The following is a 22,026-nucleotide window of genomic DNA, read 5'->3' as shown; positions in this document are numbered from 1 at the left end:
AAAATCCACAAATTCTGACAAACTCCAACTATCGATTATGCAAGAATGGGCTGCCATCAGTCAGGATGTGGCCCAGAAGTTAATTGACAGCATGCCAGGGTAGATTGCAGAGGTCTTGAAAAAGGGTCAACACTGCAAATATTGACTCTTTGCATCAACTTCATGTAATTGTCAATAAAAGCCTTTGACACTTATGAAATGCGTGTAATTATACTTCAGTATTCCATAGTAACATCTGACAAAAATATCTAAAGACACTGAAGCAGCAAACTTTGTGGAAATTAATATTTGTCATTCTCACAACTTTTGGCCACGACTGTACATGTCAGTGGCGAAGACAGAAAACAAAATTCCAATGTTGATATTTATTATCAAAACACCTTATAGAACAAAGGCAATGAAGTGAAGCATTACAGGTAAAATATAAAGAAATGTAAATTTGGTCACAAATTATGCAGGGACGAGAACTAACTAAAAATACACTTGCGCAGTTACAATTGCCTAACAAACAAGAAGTGTGGAAAGGTCGATACAGGGCGGCAAATAGCAGGGCCATAATGACACTGGACGATTACGCATTTCTGTCAATTCTGACATCGATCTCTCTTCCATTCAGCCTGTAGCCGTTCATGGTGCGACAGGCTCTCTCGGCAGTCTCCGGGTTGTCAAAGCGAACCACGCCACAGCCCTTGGACTTGCCATTCTCCATCTTGATGTCAGCATATTGGACAATACCTACAGTAGAAAGCACATTGAAGCTGTTAGAAATATTTTGGCTGAAGTTCCAATTGAATCTTGGGTCAGAAAGACTTCCATGGTGTCATTACCTAATGAACATTCCATTTGCATGCGTCTCAATTCTGTAAAATGACATTTCAGATTTTTTGTACTCAAGGAAGTCCCTACATTAATGAAATGAGTGGATTATGTTCTTACCGCATGTATTGAAGTTATCCTTCAGCATTTTCCAGGTGAAGTCAAAGGGCAGCTACAAGAAGAGTCAAATCAATAAGTTTACAATGGTCTGTGTTGAATACAACTGTCAAGATGAGTCTTAATAAAAACCAATATTCTGAATACACTCCAACCACACAATTGGGAACAGTTGATCATTATTTCTATAGAGAAGCTTACATTTCTGACAAAGATCTGACAGCCCTTCCTGGCGTTGGCTCCAGGACCTCCGGACCCCCCAAAGCCATTTCCTCCAAAGCCCCCACGCTCCATCTCAGCTGGCCGGTCAAACTGGCCGCCAACACCGACAGCTCCCATGCGGTCCATAGTGGAGCCCATGCGGTCAAGCCCGGTGGTCGGGAATCGCTCGATGCCGGCAGACCCCATGCGGTCAAAGTTGGTTCCCATCCTCTCCATGCGATCCGCCATGCCCATGGGAGAGGCGAAGTCCAGGCCAGCAGGCATACGTTCCAAACTGGACGGGCCTAGGCGGTCAAACCCAGCTGGGCCCAGGCGGTCCACGCTGGAGCTCATACGGTCCAGCCCAGAACCAAGCCTGTCCATACTGGGCCCCAGCCGGTCCAGCCCTGAGCCCATCCTGTCAAAGCCAGACCCCCCTAGCCTGTCCAGATCAGACACGCGGTCCATCCTCTCCATCCCCATGCGCTCCATTCCACCCAGACGGTCCATTCCACCGCCCAAGCGATCCATGCCAGAGCTCATGCGGTCCATGCCCAATGAGCTACCTGTAAGTCAAGGAAAAACGACTAGTGAGACATTTTAGGTCCTGTGAGAAATTAGCGTCAGGCGTGTACGTGTTAGGAAGAATTGCGCAAATCCTAAAAATACTAACCCATTCCTCTTTCAAAGGATTCTCCAAAATTATTGCGAGACATGCCCATATCATTTCGACCAAACTCTCGGTCAAAAGAACCACCAAGCCCACGGTCCATCTCTGACAACGCAAGAGATTAAACTATTAGAAGACAAACATTAATGTTTCACAAACACGTGAATTTGTATTGTGTGAATTTCATTTCCTTACCATTCATCCTGCCCATTCCAGATGGTCCGAAACGCTCCATGTTGTTCATTCCACCAAAGTTATCCATGCCTGGTGAAAAATTATGGCAAGAAAGTTAAATCTACAATAGTGTACTAGGGGAAAAAAAGAGCAGGAAAAACACCATGCAAAAATATGTTAAACTATACCCATTCAATGGACGCAGTACAAAAAGTACATACCTCCCATTCTACCCATGCCACCACCAAAGCCCATGCCATCCATGCCTACAAACCAAACAAACAGTGAGTGAATGAACCAAGCCAAATGAAAAGTCCACTGTAGAGGATCACAAAGACAGCTCCTTACCCCCAGGTCCCATGTTGCCCATTCCTCCACCTCCTCTGTTCAGTGCGGTGGCGTCGATGGGTTGGCCACCAGGCCCAAGTCCCAGCCCGATGCCACTAAGGCCACCTGAGGGAAAAGAAATGGATGATTGATAGAAAGAAACACAACCGAGCCTTCTATTGAAGATTCAGTGGAAGCTAGCGTTGAACATACTCAAAATGTGTTGGAAAGAGTATTTCCATTGACTTCTCTTTACATTTCGGGAGGGGGGGGAATTGTACATACGGGGTAGTGCTGGGGGTCTCTCAGGTGGTGCAAAGTCTCCTTTTGGCAAGGACTTCTCATCCTGAAATATCCAACAAGCATCAGTGAAAATACATTCAAAAATGTGTACAAGGAATATAAAACTTGTTAATTTTAGTGTGTGCACAATCTAATATGTTGCTTACCAGCTTGACATGCATGACCCGGTTGAATAGCAGTTGACCGTTGAACATACTGACGGCTTGGACAGCTTCAATAGGCATGTCAAAGGTGACGGTGCCCATGCCCCTGCTATTCCCATCTTTGTCCTCCAGGATGTCAGTACGCACCACCACTCCTGCCATGCCAAACACCTCCTTCAGCTTCTTCCAGCCAACCTTGTAGTCCAGCTGGAAACAAAACATGGTGTTGACTTGGTTAAAATACTTGCAATAACATAATTTCAAATGATATCAAAAACAATGTATATTGTGCATACTGGACTACAATCTCCAACTTACGTTAGCTACAAAGACGGTGCTTCCAATCTTGCCAGCCTGCAGCCCGTGGATGATCTCATTGGGGATGTTGGAGTTGTTCATGAGGCTGGGGGGGATGTTGACCATGGGTGGGGCGCCTGGTCCTGGGCCCATGCGGTCCATGTTCATTCGCTCCATGTTCATGCGATCCATGCCCATGTTCATTCCACCATGGCCACCAGGGGGCCCACCACCACCCTGGGACCTGTGGGCATCCCTCTGGGCAATCACACCATCTGGGTCCTGGGGAGAGAGGAAGGGAGACATGGGCAACATCACTAAACAGGGAAAAAAAGACAGTGCTAGATATTTGTTCTTCTGGTGGTAACAAGTGTCAGTAGCATCAAAAAAAGACTGCTCACCTCTTTGACCTTCAGGGGCCGCCCATTCAGGTTGTGCTTGTTGACCTTCTCCACAGCCTTCTTCATCAGTTCCTCAGTCCTGAACTCAACAACCCTGTTCACACAAACATCATGATGAACACCAGGAACTTAGAATAACCTTGAGACGCCTATTAGAATGAAGACAGAATGATAAATACTTACGCGCAGCCCTTGATTGATTGAAGACCGAACAACAGCATCATTGAAGTAGAAAAACAACATTCAAGTTAGTAATCAGTTGTGGCACTGTAGAGAACAATGGTATTCAGGGGCTGAATTACTCTTATGAAAGGCATCGAATGACCTTCATGCATATTCAATAACAGGGCCAAACACATTCTACTCACTTGTATGGCCTTAGAGTAACTGACTGTTCAAGGCTTTCAAAATTATTAGACCGCTTAAAAGCTGGTCACCAGACAATATAGGAAATACAGAGATTGTCTGGTGAATCTAAACCCTTAACATTGTACCCATCAAAGGCAGAAGTCCCACAGACAAAATGCACTTTGAAGGAAATATCTGTTCCACAAAAACAATTACATGGACTCAAATCTATTACATGTAACAGCCATGTTACAACCTCTTGGGGGGCTGGGCCCCATTTTAGATTAAGTCCCAGATGAACAAATCCACAGCAAAAGGGGACTTTCCCAGCTACTGCAATCACATGGGATTGGCTACAGAAACCCGAATTCCCAATCAGACACCAAGATGACCTCATTCGGTGCCACAGACTGCACCATGTTTTCTGTCCAGTGTCACCCACTTCACGCGTTCATCAAAACTCATCCAAGTTTGAACATCCCCCACAATGAAAGAAAAGATCTCAAGCTGACAAACACAGGTTCGTCTATTGCACTTACCCTCGATTTGCCTTCTCCGTCCATTAAGTGTTCCACGTACGTTACCTCACCCACTACAAATCAGATTCCAGACGACACACACCAGGGGAGAGAAGCCGAGAAAACAATGGGGGTTTAGAGCAGACAAGCGGTTGGTGACCGTGAGCTCGGCCTGCTACTCCAGAGCCTCCCCCCCAGCACCTCAATTCTGGTACAGGTCTACAAAAGACAAGCTCTTACTGATCTTAAAATGACTTCTTAGCCTGTCCTTGTAGTCCCCAAACACCAAGAGCAATAGATTGAAGAGAACAATCGTCAAATAGCTAACAACATCTAAATCAGATGAGTTATAAAGGAACAATTTTCGAAGTGAGGATAAAGTTGACAGAATGACAGTTAAGTTTGCAGAGTCATTTGAAACCATGAGTCCACCCTTCCAAAATCCATGTTCCTTGTTAAATGTATTTGGAACCACTGACTGATACAACTTTTCGGACGCACCTTTGAACGTAAACTACACTAAAAACTAAATTGCACCAACTCAACTAACTCCAATGTCTGAAGAACATTGACATTTTTGGAAAGCTGTACATACATTGGACCTGGAGAGGCACAACAGTGTCCAAATGTGTTTTTAACTAACAAAGGGACAACCATGGCTAATTCCAGCAAATGAGTGCGCTATAAATGGACAGGAACCAATCCTCAGCTGAAACAAGGACAGCCGTGAGAAGCTGCTTCATTTTGTAGACCTGTACCCCAAGAAATCCCAAACACATCTGTAATTGGTACAACATGGAGATCTGCGGAAACGACAAACCTAAAAAAAGAGAATGCAATTTAACGCCACATTCAATTATTATATCCAAACACTAAAAACTGAAAGGCATTGGTAACCTCTCAGAACACCCATGCTTTATCATGATTAAAAGCAGGTGCTATTGATTACATTAGTGCTAACATATATTACAGCTTTGCCAAAGCCACGTAAACAACCATTTAAACTTCGATAAACAGTACACCGTTCCTTTTGTTGCAGGACAATTTGAAGACAAAAAGAAGTTGAGGACAACTAGCCCATGCTGCAAATTAACATTAAATAGAACCCATTAAACAATTCTTAATTTGACAATTTCCAAGAAAATTATAATACAAAGAACATAAGACCAGCTTTAATAGTTGTAGTATAATCACCTGAGAGAAATTCAGTATGTCAAGGCAATGCAGACAGTTCTATTTGCAGCTACATACACAAACCACAAGACCCAACAACAGTGCAATTGATGGCCCATACACTATAAGCCCTGTACTTAATTTGAGGACCTCCCTTTAGTTTGTATATTCCCATTGTTCACGCAAGTGTAGCTGCAGCGATCAAGGACCCCAAAATGAAGGACAAATTCATAATGCCATTCACAGCACTATAAAAATGACTAGCCGAAGGCAGAAATCACAGAGAGAACTATTCTGAAATCTAAACCATCCAAGACTTAGAACACAGGCCAATCCATGGAAAGGCCACTCCCATAGTCTGTATACCAAGAACCTCACAGCTATGAATTGCAACCTGGGCCCTTTACAGATTTGCCAGATGCCTTTTAGTCAACAAGGTGAAGTGGTTCAACACAAATGACCTGTTATGTGAGGTTTTATTAGCCTTGATGGACTCCATATCTATGACGGATCTAACTTAACACCATACCTTTTTCTTTCATTAGGTCTTTGAGTGCTTGCCATTTCACATCATATGGAATGTTGCTGACAAACACACGGTATCTTTTAGATGGGTTTCCATAGGGTTCAAAGCGACCACCTCCACGCTTCTGGGGCCTTTCCTTCCTGGCACTGGGTTCATGCTTGGCCTTGCCGTTAATTTCCCTTTGGGGAAAAAAGAACGGGAAGTGATTAATGGAGTAACGATAATACGTCGGTCTGACCGTGAAAAAAGGTTAACGTCCACTAACAAAAAAATTACATTTCTAGACTGCAGTACAAAAGGGTAACTAGTTGTAATTTACTAGCTAGCTTCGTTCTGCAACTAACGTTAGGCATGCATGTTAACGATTCTAACTTTTACTTTGTTTACAGATCCGTTAATATGTTAACACATTTTCAGACACGCGATATACATCATATAACATTAGCTAGCTAACGTTATTCCGTATTTTGTGAATAGTTGTCCAGTACACGAGCTTAGTCAACCAAAATAGCAAGTGATGGCGTACTTAACAAAAAAAATGGAGGGAGAGGACAAGTTAGGTAACGTTAGCAGGCTAGCTAATTTGCTAATCTCATGCGGTGTGGTGGCACTGGTGCACGCACGCAGCTCACATTGTGGCTAGCGTAGCAAGCAGAATCCATTGTTTAGCTATTTTAGTGATTAGCTAGGTAGGTATCCATTTAGCTGTTAACTTCAAAACAATACAGATTAAAAATATACGAAACCTTGGCGAGCGGGAAATGTAAAGAAAGTTACTAGGTACTATGTTACTGCCAGCCCAAAAAAAAGAATTAACGAAATAAATCAAAACGTTACCCCTGGCCTGGTTTCTCCGGAGCAGCGGCCTCGTTCGACATCTTCTTGCGCAGTTGGCTAATCCTGTTTTGTTACGGAATGAATGTGGTCAATGGAATACCTCAAAAACGCTGATAAAATATTGCCGAAATTTGGCAGTGTTCCTTCACTTTAGCAGTATCGAATAAATAACTGTTTTAATGTATTACTTTGGCGCGACGGGCTGCTAGTCAACAAGCTAACGTTGGTGAAATGGCGGATGAATACACCCGTTTCTATTTATTCGTTGGGTTGCCAAGGAGAGTGAAGCATGCTGGGAATTTGGCTCTGCGACCGACGACCGCTCAGAATCAAAGTACAATTATTATTTTTTTTTATTCTATTGAATATATATGAATCAATTACCAGTTAGAATTTTGTTTACACTGTTTTTATCATGGCAAAGAAACGGAGTTTCTAAACCCAGAGACAACATCACGAGACTTCCGAGAACGCTTTTGAAACAGACCAGGAACGGGTTTGGAGTTTGAGAAGTGAAAAAACATTTATGTTGTTGTTAATTTTCTCGACATCTAAAAGGTATAACCTAGATTAGAGCCAATGTCTTAAGTAGTTGAACATGTTACTACTCTAACCTAGGGAAAGTGGTAACAGGTTTTCATTTTCGTCAAAAAACAACTTTACAGAGGAGTGCCTTTGCGTTGACGGGATGCACATGCGCAGTTTGGTGCGATAGACCCGTTTCTGCGCATGAGTTTAGCTAGCCAACGTCGCCATGACATCGCCTACAAGTGTGATCGGGGATTTCTATTGGAGAAGCACTTTCCTCCTATCTTCATACTGTACTGTCTTTGCAGATACTATTTAATTTTTGGCGTACTGGTACGTCAATGAATGTCAAACACTCTTAATAAGACACATACGTGCACATTCAGAATATGTAGCTAAGAAATTGCAAGAATATGTTTTATCTTGAACTAATGCAAGCGTGAATCTGTTTGTGGCAAGCACATCCAGTAAACTACAGTTTACCAAGATTAAAAAGAGTAGCCTAATAGAATAGACATCGGATGAAAAAAATAACTCACTTTTCTTTTGACCACCTGCTGTACATATGCATCACTGCTATAGCCTAGCTATGTAGGCCTACCAAATATTTGTATAAGTAAACCTCATTGTCTCAATCTCATTGTTCTATCTGTGGGCCTACTTCTGTTTTGTTAGACTTTTGTTGGCATTATTGATCATAGTCTGCTGCTGGAAAAACGTATGTGTTATGGCTTTACACCCCTGCTATATTGTGGATAAAGAGTTACATGTCTTTATTGCAAGCCTCTCCAACATACTCCAGGTAGAATCAGAAATTCCCCAGGGCAGCTGTCTAGGCCCCTTACTTTTTTAAATATTTACTAACGACATGCCACTGGCTTTAATCTATGTATGCGGTGTCTCAACACTATACATGTCAGCTACTACAGAGACTATGACTGCAACACTTAACAAAGAGCTGCAGTTAGTTTCAGAAAGGGTGTCAAGGAATAAGCTAGTCCTAAATATTACAAAAACAAAAAGCATTGTATATGGGACAAATCATTCACTAAACCCTAAACCTCAACTAAAACTTGTAATGAATACTGTGGAAATTGAGCAAGTTGAGGAGACTAATCTGCTTGGAGTAACCCTGGATTGTAAACTGTCATGGTCAAAACATGTTAATACAGCATGTGGCTAAAATGGGGAGAGGTCTGTCCATAATAAAGCACTGCTCTGCCTTCTTAACAACACTATTAACAAGGTAGGTCCTACAGGCCCTAGTTTTGTCGCACCTGTTCAGTCGTGTGGTCAGGTGCCACAAAGAGGGTCTAGGAAAATTACAATTGGCTCAGAACAGGGCAGCACGGCTGGCCCTTAAATGTACACAGAGAGCTAACATTAATGATCGGCATGCAGTGGCGATTTTAGCATGTAAATCTTGATGGGGCAAAAAAATAAAAAAGTGGGATGCGTGCCAGAAAAGTCACAACACTAAACAATACATTAATTGCACTATAACGGTGATAACCGGTGCCCACAAACTGTCCCAGTTAGCGCCTACATAATGCTGTCCCAACACCTTACCACTGCTCCACCTGGCTCTCAGCGGAACCTTGTCTGGCAGCGAAATAGTTAATTCAGCCTCGTTTACTGTTTAAAAAAAAATATATATATGGCTGACTTGCTTAAACAAGTGTGGTTTCTACTGACATTTGAGATGTACAAACTATGGCATAAGGGGACGACAGGCGGATAAGAGGCAATCCGTAATTTCGATTAAGACGTTAATGAGCGAGCAACGACGGACGTAGTCAATATAACTATATGTTCAGCACTTTTGAAATGTATAGCGACAGAATTTAGACAATGAAAGCTCTTACAATATTCGATGATTACATTTCTCTAAAACAGGTTATAGGCTACATGTGCACCACCAAGTTAGAACAGTAGGCGAAATTAAGAGGTGAAAATAGACCAAATTATTAGGGTGAGGCACGTTGAACACCGTTTGGGTCTTTGCGTGTCAAAAAAGATACACGTCAAATAACAGTATTTGACGCGTTAAATAGGCTTTTAATTTGACACGTCAGATAACACAATTCTATTATAGAATGTTGTGTGTGCTGAATTTGCACATGTAAGACAAGCGCCACCACTACTATCAGTAGCATTGTCAAAGCTGTACAAAAAAAGTCTGCAAACAAGCAAACACCGGCCACGAACGATGTGTTTACAATACCGCGTTGGTGAAAGTAGACCAAATTATTAGGGTGAGGCACATGTGCTCCTAACAGCTTACTACAGAGCATACACTTAGTATTACTTTCTTAGCTAAAGTATACAGTGGCAAGAACAAGTATGTGAACCCTTTGGAATTACCTGGATTTCTGCATAAATTTGACATAAAAGTCACAACAATAGACAAACACAGTGTGCTTAAACTAATAACACACAAATTATTGTATTTTTCTTGTCTATATTGAATACATACTTTTCCAACCTACACTGAATGTTTAAAGTATGTGAACCCCTAGGCTAATGACTTCTCCAAAAACTAATTGGAGTCAGGAGTCAACTAACCTGGAGTCGAATCAATGAGACGAGATTGGAGATTTTGGTTAGAGCTGCCCTGCCCTATAAAAAACACTTGAGTTTGCTATTCACAAGAATCATTGCCTGATGTGAACCATGCCTTGAACCAAAGAGATCTCAGAAGACCTAAGATTAAGAATTGTTGCCTTGCATAAAGCTGGAAAGGGTTACAAAAGTATCTCTAAAAGTCAGTCCACGGTAAGACAAATTGTCTATAAATGGAGAAATTTCAGCACTGTTGCTACTCTCCCTAGGAGTGGCCGTCCTGCAAAGATGACTGGAAGAGCACAGCGCAGAATGCTCAATGAGGTTAAGAAGAATCCTAGAGTGTCAGCTAAAGACTTACAGAAATCTCTGGAACATACTAACATCTCTGTTGATGAGTCTACAATACGAAAAATACTTAACAAGAATGGTGTTCATGGGAGGACACCATGGAAGAAGCCACTGCTGTCCAAAAAAAACAACATTGCTGCACATCTGAAGTTGGCAAAAGAGTACCTGGATGTTCGACAGTGCTACTGGCAAAATATTCTGTGGACAGATGAAACTAAAGTTGTGCTGTTTGGAAGGAACACACCACACTATGTGTGGAGAAAAAAAGGCACAGCACACCAACATCAAAACCTCATCCCAACTGTAAACTATGATGGAGGGAGCATCATGGTTTGGGTCTGCTTTGCTGCCTCAGGGCCTGGACAGCTTGCTATCATCGACGGAAACATTAATTCCCAAGTTTATCAAGACATTTTGCAGGAGAACGTAAGGCTATCTGTCCGCCAATTGAAGCTCAACAGAAGTTAGTTGATGCAGCAGGACAACAACCTAAAAGACAGAAGTAAATCAACAACAGAATGGCTTGAACAGAAGAAAATATGCCTTCTGGAGTGGCCCAGTCAGTCCTGACCTCAACTCAATTGAGATGCTGTGGCATGACCTCGAGAGCGGTTCACACCAGACAGCCCAAGAATATTGTGGAACTGAAACAGTTTTGTAAAGAGGAATGGTCCAAAATTCCTCCTGACCGTTGTGCAGTCTGATCCGCAACTACAGAAAAAGTTTGGTTGAGGTTATTGCTGCCAAAGGAGGGTCAACCTGTTATTACCCTCTCACCTTCCCCCCCTACTCACAAGGCAGGCAATACGCTTGACCTCATCTTTACTAGATGCTGTTCTTCCACTAATCTCATTGCAACTCCCCTCCAAATCTCCGACCACTACCTTGTATCCTTTTCCCTCTTGCTCTCATCCAACACTTCTCACTCTGCCCCTACTCAGATGGTATTGCGCCGTCCCAACCTTCGCTCTCTCTCTCCCGCTACTCTCTCCTCTTCCATCCTATCATCTCTTCCCTCTGCTCAAACCTTCTCCAACCTATCTCCTGATTCTGCCTCCTCAACCCTCCTCTCCTCCCTTTCTGCATCCTTTGATTTTCTCTGTCCCCTATCCTCCAGGCCGGCTCGGTCCTCCCCTCCTGCTCCGTGGCTCGACGACTCACTACGAGCTCACAGAACAGGGCTCCGGGCAGCCGAGCGGAAATGGAGGAAAACTCGCCTCCCTGCGGACCTGGCATCCTTTCACTCCCTCCTCTCTACATTCTCCTCTTCTGTCTCTGCTGCTAAAGCCACTTTCTACCACTCTAAATTCCAAGCATCTGCCTCTAACCCTAGGAAGCTCTTTGCTACCTTCTCCTCCCTCCTGAATCCTCCTCCCCCTCCCCCCCTCCTCCCTCTCTGCGGATGACTTCGTCAACCATTTTGAAAAGAAGGTTGACGATATCCGATCCTCGTTTGCTAAGTCAAACGACACCGCTGGTCCTGCTCACACTGCCCTACCCTGTGCTTTGACCTCTTTCTCCCCTCTCTCTCCAGATGAAATCTCGCGTCTTGTGACGGCCGGCCGCCCAACAACCTGCCCACTTGACCCTATCCCCTCCTCTCTTCTCCAGACCATTTCCGGAGACCTTCTCCCCTTCCTCACCTCGCTCATCAACTCATCCTTGACCGCTGGCTACGTCCCTTCCGTCTTCAAGAGAGCGAGAGTTGCACCCCTTCTGAAAAAAACCTACACTCGATCCCTCCGATGACAACAACTACAGACCAGTATCCCTTCTTTCTTTTCTCTCCAAAACTCTTGAATGTGCCGTCCTTGGCCAGCTCTCCTGCTATCTCTCTCAGAATGACCTTCTTGATCCTAATCAGTCAGGTTTCAAGACTGGGCATTCAACTGAGACTGCTCTTCTCTGTGTCACGGAGGCTCTCCGCACTGCTAAAGCTAACTCTCTCTCCTCTGCTCTCATCCTTCTAGACCTATCTGCTGCCTTTGATACTGTGAACCATCAGATCCTCCTCTCCACCCTCTCCGAGTTGGGCATCTCCGGCGCGGCCCACGCTTGGATTGCGTCCTACCTGACAGGTCGCTCCTACCAGGTGGCGTGGCGAGAATCTGTCTCCGCACCATGCGCTCTCACCACTGGTGTCCCCCAGGGCTCTGTTCTAGGCCCTCTCCTATTCTCGCTATACACCAAGTCACTTGGCTCTGTCATATCCTCACATGGTCTCTCCTATCATTGCTATGCAGACGACACACAATTAATCTTCTCCTTTCCCCCTTCTGATAACCAGGCGGCGAATCGCATCTCTGCATGTCTGTCAGACATATCATTGTGGATGACGGATCACCACCTCAAGCTGAACCTCGGCAAGACGGAGCTGCTCTTCCTCCTGGGGAAGGACTGCCCGTTCCATGATCTCGCCATCACGGTTGACAACTCCCTTGTGTCCTCCTCCCAGAGTGCTAAAAACCTTGGCGTGATCCTGGACAACACCCTGTCGTTCTCCACTAACATCAAGGCGGTGACCCGATCCTGTAGGTTCATGCTCTACAACATTCACAGAGTACGACCCTGCCTCACACAGGAAGCGGCGCAGGTCCTAATCCAGGCACTTGTCATCTCCCGTCTGGATTACTGCAACTCGCTGTTGGCTGGGCTCCCTGCCTGTGCCATTAAACCCCTACAACTCATCCAGAACGCCGCAGCCCGTCTGGTGTTCAACCTTCCCAAGTTCTCTCACGTCACCCCGCTCCTCCGCTCTCTCCACTGGCTTCCAGTTGAAGCTCGCATCCGCTACAAGACCATGGTGATTGCCTACGGAGCTGTGAAGGGAACGGCACCTCCATACCTTCAGGCTCTGATCAGGCCCTCACCCAAACAAGGGTACTGCGTTCATCCACCTCTGGCCTGCTGGCCCCCCTACCTCTGAGGAAGCACAGTTCCCGCTCAGCCCAGTCAAAACTGTTCGCTGCTCTGGCACCCCAATGGTGGAACAAGCTCCCTCACGACGTCAGGACAGCGGAGTCAATCACCACCTTCCGGAGACACCTGAAACCCCACCTCTTTAAGGAATACCTAGGATAGGATAAAGTAATCCCCCCCCCTTAAAATATTTAGATGCACTATTGTAAAGTGGTTGTTCCACTGGATATCATGAGGTGAATGCACCAATTTGTAAGTCGCTCTGGATAAGAGCGTCTGCTAAATGACTTAAATGTAAATGTAAATGTAATTAAATCCAAGGGTTCAAATACTTTTTCCAATCGCCACTGTGAATGTTTACACGGTGTATTCAATAAAGACATGAACAATTATAATTGTTTGTGTGTTATTTAAGCAGACTATATGTCTATTGTTGTGATTTAGATGAAGATCAGATAACATTTTATGACCAATTTATGCAGAAATCCAGGTAATTCTAAAGGGTTGACATACTTTTCCCCCCCACTGTACATATTTCCCTTGCATATTACATAATTTATGCAGCAGCATAATGTTACAAGACATTTTTGGACTCACCTTTTGCTGTGCTCACTTAAACAGAAAGGTGGCGCGCCGGTCCTTTGTCGGCAAATTTTGTCATCAATGTCTGGCATTCTCTGGAACCACACAGCCACTCCTCTGAATAGCAAGCTAGTGGTTGCTTTGCAATGCTTGCAGTTAGCCACTGATTCCTTCCAAACCACTCATTGTTGAATTTGCAATTTCCAACTTGTTGTGTAATGTTAATGTCCAATAGCCGATGAGCACCGATACGTTTTATCTATAATTTCTCTTCATTATTTCTCTTCATATGACAAGCATTAAAAAGGATTTGCCAGTAGATTGTCAACATGATTCATGATGATGACTGCTAGCTTGCTAGCTAAGATTTTGAAAGTAAGACGTTGACATGATCAGTCCAATCAAAGCTACTGTACATATAACGTGATTTGATGTCATTTTATCTGTGGCCAATGACCTTGAGCCTTCTTGTAAGGGCTCTTCTAATGTAACTCTATGGCAGGACCCGAAGGGCTTAAATGTTTGATGTCTACTCTTACTAAGGACTTACACTTGGCCTGTGATATAGTGTCCCCATGAGTGACAGAACACTGAGCCAATTATGGCGCAATGCTCCTATTTTCTGCTGGCTTGCCCCACCACCACAGAAAGCACTGAGCTAGGCTGAAACACCTGCATTTTGGAGCTGCCTTACTCAAGAAAACAAAAAAGAGACCATGTTTGTATGCAGCTTTATTAACTCTCCACTATATGCATGTCAATTTCTCCTGGCTCAAAGTGGAGGAGATTGACTTAATCCTTACGTGTTTTTGTAAGAAGTGTTGACAAGCTGAATGCACCGAGCTGTCTGTTTAAACTACTAGCACACAGCTCGGACACCCATGCATACCCCACAAGACATGCCACCAGAGGTCTCTTCAAAATCCCATAAGTCCGGAACAGACTATGGGAGGTGCACAGCACTACATAGAGCCATGACTACATGGAACTATATTCCACATCAGGTAACTGATGCAAGCAGTAGAATCAGATTTAAAACACGGATAAAAATACACCTTATGGACCAGCGTGTACTGTGAAGAGACACACATGGGAGCTAGCACACGCACTCTACCCACGTACATTGTGGTATTGTTGTATGGTAGTATCATGCATTTTGTGTTGTTGATATGTAGCAGTGTAGTGATGTTATATGATGTACTGTTTTATATTTTGTGTAATGTAAGTGTCTTGATGCGTTTGGACCCCAGGAAGAGTAGGCATTTGCTAATGGGGATCCCTAATAAAATAAAAATACAATTACTGTAATGAATGTCATGAATATTGTACAGTTTACATGGGCGCCAGTGAACTCCTCCCCTTCTGCAGAGTCAGGAAGATTCCGTGTTCCTGCGGTCAGTCAGGGACTGAAAGACCAGCGCATTGTCTCACGCATTGGGTTATAGAGAAAACACTGCAACTAACTTCAGACCAAGAATATATCGCAATTAAATCGGAATTTGACTATTTCTAAGACATGGGCAACAGAGATGATGAATACGATTTCTTGTTCAAAGGTAAAATATCCATCTAGCTGTAGCCAGCTACCTCTTGGTGGTAGCTACAACAAATATGATATGTGTCTCATTCTGTCAATTATGAAGGTACCGTGTGAAGCTCTCACAATGTATTTCATTCTAACAGATCGCTTTAGAATGTACAGATAGATTGGAATTGATGGGCTCCATCTGATCTGGTGGCTTGCTAAATATAATGCTGAGTATAATGGGTTTGTCGCATTGTGTTGAGCAATGCATAGCTCTAACTTAGCTAACAACAGAGGTTTTCTTAGGTTGCTTTATAACACCAATACCATCATCCTCAAAGGGCCTGGTTTATAGCCAGCAATATGTCGGGTTTTATCAAATTAATATAGCTAGGAGGATCCTTCAAACAAGTTTACCAAAGGGTCAAATCTGAAATGATTCACAGTCATTTTTAATTAGTTGTAGCCTACAATTAGCCTGCTATAATTCATAGGTAGACCTAATACACATATAGAATTAGCCTAATATACATACTCAATCATAAACAGTTGTTTACATTATAATGTGACTTACTTTATGATCAATAATAGCTGAACATGCCCATAAAATACTGTCCTAATTGTATCAGATAAGAATGGGATAATGAGCAGGAAGGAAGTTCCCAGTGGGTCACCCTCTTGATAGTCTGACGCTCTGACCATTCCATAATCTATTCCACTCAACATAGCACAAAATCTTACAGATATCAATTTATAACCCTACTGATGAGCTACTGTTAGATGTTGTGTTTCAAATCAATCCCACAGAAGCACACCTCACCCGTTACCCAATCTATTTTAGTATACAGCAGTCTATAAAATATATTCCAAATGACACTTCAAACATAACAGAAAATGTGAAAAAGGGTCAGTGTGAGAACAAAGAGGATTTCCAAGGGAGAATGACTGAAGGAGACAATAGGAAGAGAGGCCCTCTGAAAAGTGTCAACTCAGGGTTCCCAGCAGGAGCAGGTTCTCAGCTTCCTGCACCATGACTCCAGAAGGACAAAGTTCAGATCCTTTTCCCCCTCTGAAGAGGCAGAGCAGCACTTTGTACTCATATAACCACTTTATTTCTGAGTGTTTTTCTGTTGTCTCAGTCTTCAGCAGTATTCAATCAATGAAAATATTGTCTTTCCAAAGCTTTAAAAAAAAGTCAGACATGCAAACCTCATAGGTTATGATAAGTAATCTACTTGGTATACCTGTAATTGGTTTACTGTACTATATGCGATCTCATATTTTTGACTACTGAACTGCACAACAATGGCAGCCTGTCATTGCAGTGCTAATGTTGTCTGTGTGTTTTGTTGCCAGTGGTGCTGATCGGAGACTCTGGTGTGGGGAAGAGTAACCTGCTGTCCCGTTTCACACGGAATGAGTTCAACCTGGAGAGCAAAAGCACCATTGGTGTGGAGTTTGCCACCCGCAGCATTCAGGTGGATGGCAAGACAATAAAGGCCCAGATCTGGGATACAGCTGGACAGGAGCGTTACAGAGCCATCACTTCAGCGTGAGTGGAGGAGGGTGCTTGTCTTCCTGTAACCTGCCCTTTACGGAACCAAAGTATTTGGATAGTGTTGAAACCATCCTGAAAAAATGCTTCTGTCTGAATCGCACAACCTCTGACATCCTGTTCTCCTTGCTCTGTCCCAATCAGGTACTACCGGGGGGCAGTGGGGGCTCTCCTAGTGTATGACATCGCCAAGCATCTGACCTATGAAAATGTGGAGCGCTGGCTGAAGGAGCTCCGGGATCATGCTGATAACAACATCGTTATCATGCTGGTGGGCAACAAGAGTGACCTGCGCCACCTCAGGGCAGTGCCCACAGACGAGGCTCGTGCTTTTGCAGGTAAACAACCACTGCAACAATACCACTGGAGATGACAGCTCACTCTGGGGACAGAGATGGTTAAGAAGCCACCCATGTTTGTCTCAATACAATCTTTTCTATTTTTCTCCCTCAGAGAAGAATACCCTATCATTTATTGAAACATCAGCTTTGGATTCCACTAATGTGGAAGAGGCATTCAAGAACATCCTCACAGGTAAGAAGAGGGATCCACGACACACCTCACATTACTGGAAACTAGCTACCGGTAGTCTATAAATGATGTATTATTGGCACATTTTCTTTTCAGTAACTGTCTCTTCCTTTTCCTACAGAAATCTACAGAATCGTATCACAAAAGCAGATAGCTGACAGATCAGCACATGACGAGTCTCCAGGCAACAATGTAGTGGACATCAGTGTCCCCCCCACCACCGATGGGCAAAAAAACAAACTACCGTGCTGTCAAAGCCTGTGACCCCCTTCACCCAACCTCCCTCCACTTCCACCATCACTCTGTCTTATCCTGTACCGCCCATTCTGTCTTTGTTCCCATATGTGACGACGCCCTGCTTTCCCCTCCCTGTCTGTATACAAAACATCCTTTTTATTACATTCTGTCATGAAGTGAAACTTAAAAAAACCTTTCTGTCACTTTGTCAGTCATTCATGGATTCAATGTTGAGGTTCCTGCATTGTAGGAACAGGGCAGTTTTATTTGAAATGGATTGAGCTATACAGGTGTAGGATCTTAATTTGACTTATATTGTCACAGAAAAATAATGTTTAGTCCATAATCTGGTCTAAAGTAGCCTACATGAAAAGTGCAATACTGTTAATACAACCGTGTGTTAGTGTGGGTTTTCAGTGAATTTATGTAAATCACAAAGCTTTTTTCCTGCGATGCAGTAAAATTCTCAGCAACAAAAGAGTGATCAAATTAAGATCCTACACATGTACTTGAAGTGCTATAGAGCAGGGTTTCCCAAACTCGGTCCTGAGGTCCCCCCTGGGTGCAAGTTTACTTTTTTGCCCTAGGACTACACAGCTGATTGAAATAACTAACTCATCATCAAGCTTTTGGCAAAAACCAAAACGTGCACCCAGAGGAGGAGGGGGCCCCCCATGACTGAGTTTGGGAAACCCTGCTATAGTGTGCTGGACTAGTATATTTGAACAATGACCACTAGATGGTGCTGTGTATATAGCCACTCACAGTTGCTCATGAATAAGGCAGTATTATTAAATTGGTATATGTATGCATTTGTCTTTTAAGTGGCTCTTATTTTTCACCCAGGCAGTTATCATGCCCACAATTAACCTTATTGTGTATTTATTCAAATATATTTGTCTCACCTTTTCATTGTTTTATTTTCCATAAGCACTGTAAGACTTTTCAATAAACTCCTTTAAACACAGTAATACGTAAGTAATTCATTCATCATTAACATATATAACTTATCAGTGCACTACACAGTATTGGAATTGAAATTGCTCAACCTTAGATGTATGTGGGTAGAATATGTGAGATGTCTCCTGTGTACCTGTTCTGAGGTTATGGGGGCTTGCTGTGGTAGAGGCAGGGGTCTAGAAAGATTGTTCTTGCCCAGCCCTGTTCCTCTGACCTAGGACCCTGTTCCTCTGACCTAGGACCCTGTTCCTCTGACCTAGGACAGCACCACACCCCATGAGAGCTAGCCTAGTGGTGCAGAATGTGGTGCTGAATCAGCATATGGAAAATATTTCACCAGTGTTTATTCTAAGCCTCATATAGGTGTATCTGCCAGTCATTGGGTGTGAGTGAGACATTCTTTAGGTCCAGGAACTGTTACATTCAATATGTCCCCCCTCCCATTAGTTGTTTAGTTCGGTGTAGCCAAGAGAATATAGGCCAGTGGTGGAAAATAATTATTGCATGACATGACCCTCTCATCTTTGGTGCTCTATTTTAAATGGATTTAGAAACAAGCCTAATCTTAAATGGAGATGATGGGTTTTATAAGTTGAGAATGTAACCAGTAAGTTGAGACATTTTGACATTTAATACATTACATTGTGTTGATGGGTCCACTCCCATCTTGTTGAAAGGTGAGTGACTGAAAACTACTATTAAGGCCAAGCAACATTTTGTAAAAAATTATATTTTTGACCAAATGTGTTAAGTGATACAGATAACCGTAAAGTCTGAAAGAACATTCAATAAGGAGCCAGTGTAGTACATGCAAGAGTCCGCATCATTAAGAAAACAAAAGGAGTGATTGATGTTTATCCATACTGTAGCTTCGCTTTTTATTTGCTTTGCACACTTTCTTGGCTGATTGCAAGCAGCAACATATTTTGGGTTTAGACATCATTCTTTTTCCACTGCACAACATAAACATTATAGTTAAAGCTGGAATCCTTAATGGTGGAACTGCCACGTCTGTTTGCGATATTACAACAACAAAAAACAAACACTGTTTTTTCCCCAACAGACATCATTGCACCTGCGATAGAAGAGCATCATTTGTTTTACCATGCTGTGGGACGCTCCTCACCTTCTGCGGATTCCATCTCTAAGAGTGATAAAAACCCTGTGCTTAATGAATAATTGAACATAAATTACAATTGATACACATCAGTATGTTAAAAACAGTGGCAAAATTAACAAGAGATTAAAACATTATCAAACAAAAACAAGTCTACAAATCTGGTATGTTGCTCCTTCTACATACAAGCATGAGAATGCCCAGGAATCTTTGTTGCGTCCTCAAATCAAAAACAAAATCTGAGGAGCATTATCCAAACACCAGAAATTGGAAAATTGTACTATATCAGTAATGCTTTTAAATCCCTTTCAAAGTCGGTGTTAGAAGACTATAGAAACAACCAAATTGTATTGATTTCCATGATAGTTTTGTGAAGTGCCATTCGACATATAAAAGAAGAATCAATGCATATTTGGAGAAAAGAACCTGTTTGAGTTAACGGTTATATAAACGCTGGAGTAATGTGGCAAGTATGTCTCTGAGCTGCCTTCAAAGGAAGCAGTGTTGCATATTGTTGGCAACTCACAGACTCACATAGCAAAAGAAAACATCCTATCGTGGCCCTCTCAGACTGCACAAGTGAGTAAACGGCTATGATCCTTCATATGCACTAGCTTCTACATTATATTTCTGATATCATTACGTATTGTTAAGGTTATAGGTAAGAATTGCATTGTAAAGTTATCAAATTGCACACTTGCTCTAACTACACCCTACATTGCAAAGTCTCCATAGCTCCCAACATGTCAGGTAGAGGCAAAAGCACCAATCAGAGACAGCATGTGACAGGGCAGTGGCCCATCACTGACAATGCAGATAAGAACTCTCTCCATGCTGAAAGATCCTGAAAGCTGTTCCACTCCACAACACACATTGACATACAGGAAAATAACCTCCTACTAAGCTCTAGTATTATTATATAACAACAAATATATTTTCCAGACAAGAGGATTCCTTTAGAGTTCAAATCAACACTTTACAACAACATAAAAATGGAGGATACTTTATTTAAAAAAGGGGTCTCCCAACAGGACACCACTGAGCTAGTCTGACTAGTGTCTGTCTATGCAAAGCCCTTCAGGTGATAAACCCTCAGTCAAATGTATGCATGAAGCCTACAGGTACTGGAAGAGTTGAACCTGTACCTACAAAATAAGCAATACACAGGAGTATGATTGCCATGAAGGGATTATAACAAATAATACTATCACAGAAATAAATGAGCGTCAAATCTAGGCCTAGGTTTTTGGCTTCTGTGGACCATAATTTGAGCTTTCTACTGAGGAGGCTATTTGCATTCAGTCTCTCTTCTATTCAGGCCTGTTAACATTCAGGGTCAATACTTTTACGTTCAACCATGGACGACACTATGATTAACAATATATATATATATACACACAAATATGCAGAAATTAAGCTGGGCTAAAACAGAGGGGGTTCTGAAGCGACCATACAGTGTACAAGGAAGAAAGTAAAATATACAAAACTGAACAAAGAAGAACTCAAACCAAACACCCATACACAGTTGAAGTGGGAAGTTTACATACACCTTAGCCAAATACATTTAAACTCAGTTTTTCACAATTCCTGACATTTAATCCTAGTAAAAATTCCCTGTCTTAGGTCAGTTAGGATCACCACTTTATTTTAAGAATGTGAAATGTCAGAATAATAGTAGGGAGAATGATTTATTTCAGCTTTTATTTCTTTCATCACATTCCCAGTGGGTCAGAAGTTAACATACACTCAATTAGTATTTGGTAGCATTGCCTTTAAATTGTTCAAGTTGTGTCAAACGTTTCGAGTAGCCTTCCACAAGCTTCCCACAATAAGTTGGGTGAATTTTGGCCCATTCCTCTTGACAGAGCTGGTGTAACTGAGTCAGGTTTGTAGGCCTCCTTGCTAGCATACGCTTTTTCAGTTCTGCCCACAAATTTTCGATAGGATTGAGGTCAGGGCTTTGTGATGGCCACTCCAATACCTTGACTTTGTTGTCCTTAAGCCATTTTGCCACAACTTTGGAAGTATGCTTGGGGTCATTGTCCATTTGGAAGACCCATTTGCGACCAAGCTTTAACTTCCTGACTGATGTCTTGAGATGTTGCTTCAATATATCCATATAATTTTCCTACCTCATGATGCCATCTATTTTGTGAAGTGCACCAGTCCCTCCTGGAGCAAAGTACCCCCACAACATGATGCTGCCACCCCCGTGCTTCACGGTTGGGATGGTGTTCTTCGGCTTGCAAGCCTCCCCCGTTTAGCTCCAAACATAACGATGGTCATTATGGCCAAACAGTTATAATTT

At 42.8% G+C, this 22,026-nt stretch overlaps 2 protein-coding genes across 4 annotated transcripts; one reads left to right on the top strand and one right to left on the bottom strand.

The window, feature by feature from the left end:
• Positions 1-350: 350 nt before the first annotated feature.
• LOC106573572 (heterogeneous nuclear ribonucleoprotein M) lies at positions 351-7,143 on the bottom strand. 3 transcript variants are annotated; one of them, XM_014148720.2, is made up of 15 exons: positions 6,852-7,143; positions 6,018-6,193; positions 4,337-4,389; positions 3,633-3,640; positions 3,450-3,543; positions 3,070-3,330; positions 2,755-2,958; positions 2,591-2,651; positions 2,327-2,431; positions 2,200-2,244; positions 2,000-2,068; positions 1,808-1,909; positions 1,135-1,700; positions 937-988; positions 351-735 (listed from the first exon to the last, which is right to left on the bottom strand). In XM_014148720.2, exons 1-15 carry the CDS (start codon positions 6,890-6,892, stop codon positions 572-574), a joined length of 2,001 nt encoding a protein of 666 aa, XP_014004195.1. In that variant the 5' UTR covers positions 6,893-7,143; the 3' UTR covers positions 351-571. The 3 variants fall into 3 exon arrangements, with proteins under 3 accessions (XP_014004195.1, XP_014004196.1, XP_045553198.1); XM_014148721.2 differs by lacking the exon at positions 2,200-2,244; XM_045697242.1 differs by lacking the exons at positions 4,337-4,389; positions 6,852-7,143.
• Positions 7,144-15,152: 8,009 nt separating this feature from the next.
• Positions 15,153-18,608, top strand: LOC106573573 (ras-related protein Rab-11B). Its single transcript, XM_014148723.2, has 5 exons — positions 15,153-15,349; positions 16,675-16,870; positions 17,018-17,211; positions 17,327-17,407; positions 17,526-18,608. The coding sequence occupies exons 1-5, from the start codon at positions 15,310-15,312 to the stop codon at positions 17,666-17,668; spliced, it is 654 nt and encodes a 217-aa protein (XP_014004198.2). The 5' UTR covers positions 15,153-15,309; the 3' UTR covers positions 17,669-18,608.
• Positions 18,609-22,026: the final 3,418 nt, after the last annotated feature.

Source organism: Salmo salar, chromosome ssa16 (genome assembly GCF_905237065.1).
Source record: "Salmo salar chromosome ssa16, Ssal_v3.1, whole genome shotgun sequence".
In the NCBI taxonomy this organism is placed as follows: Eukaryota; Metazoa; Chordata; class Actinopteri; order Salmoniformes; family Salmonidae; genus Salmo; species Salmo salar.
Note: the sequence above shows the minus strand (reverse complement) of the source record. Positions and strands in the feature narration are given on the sequence as shown.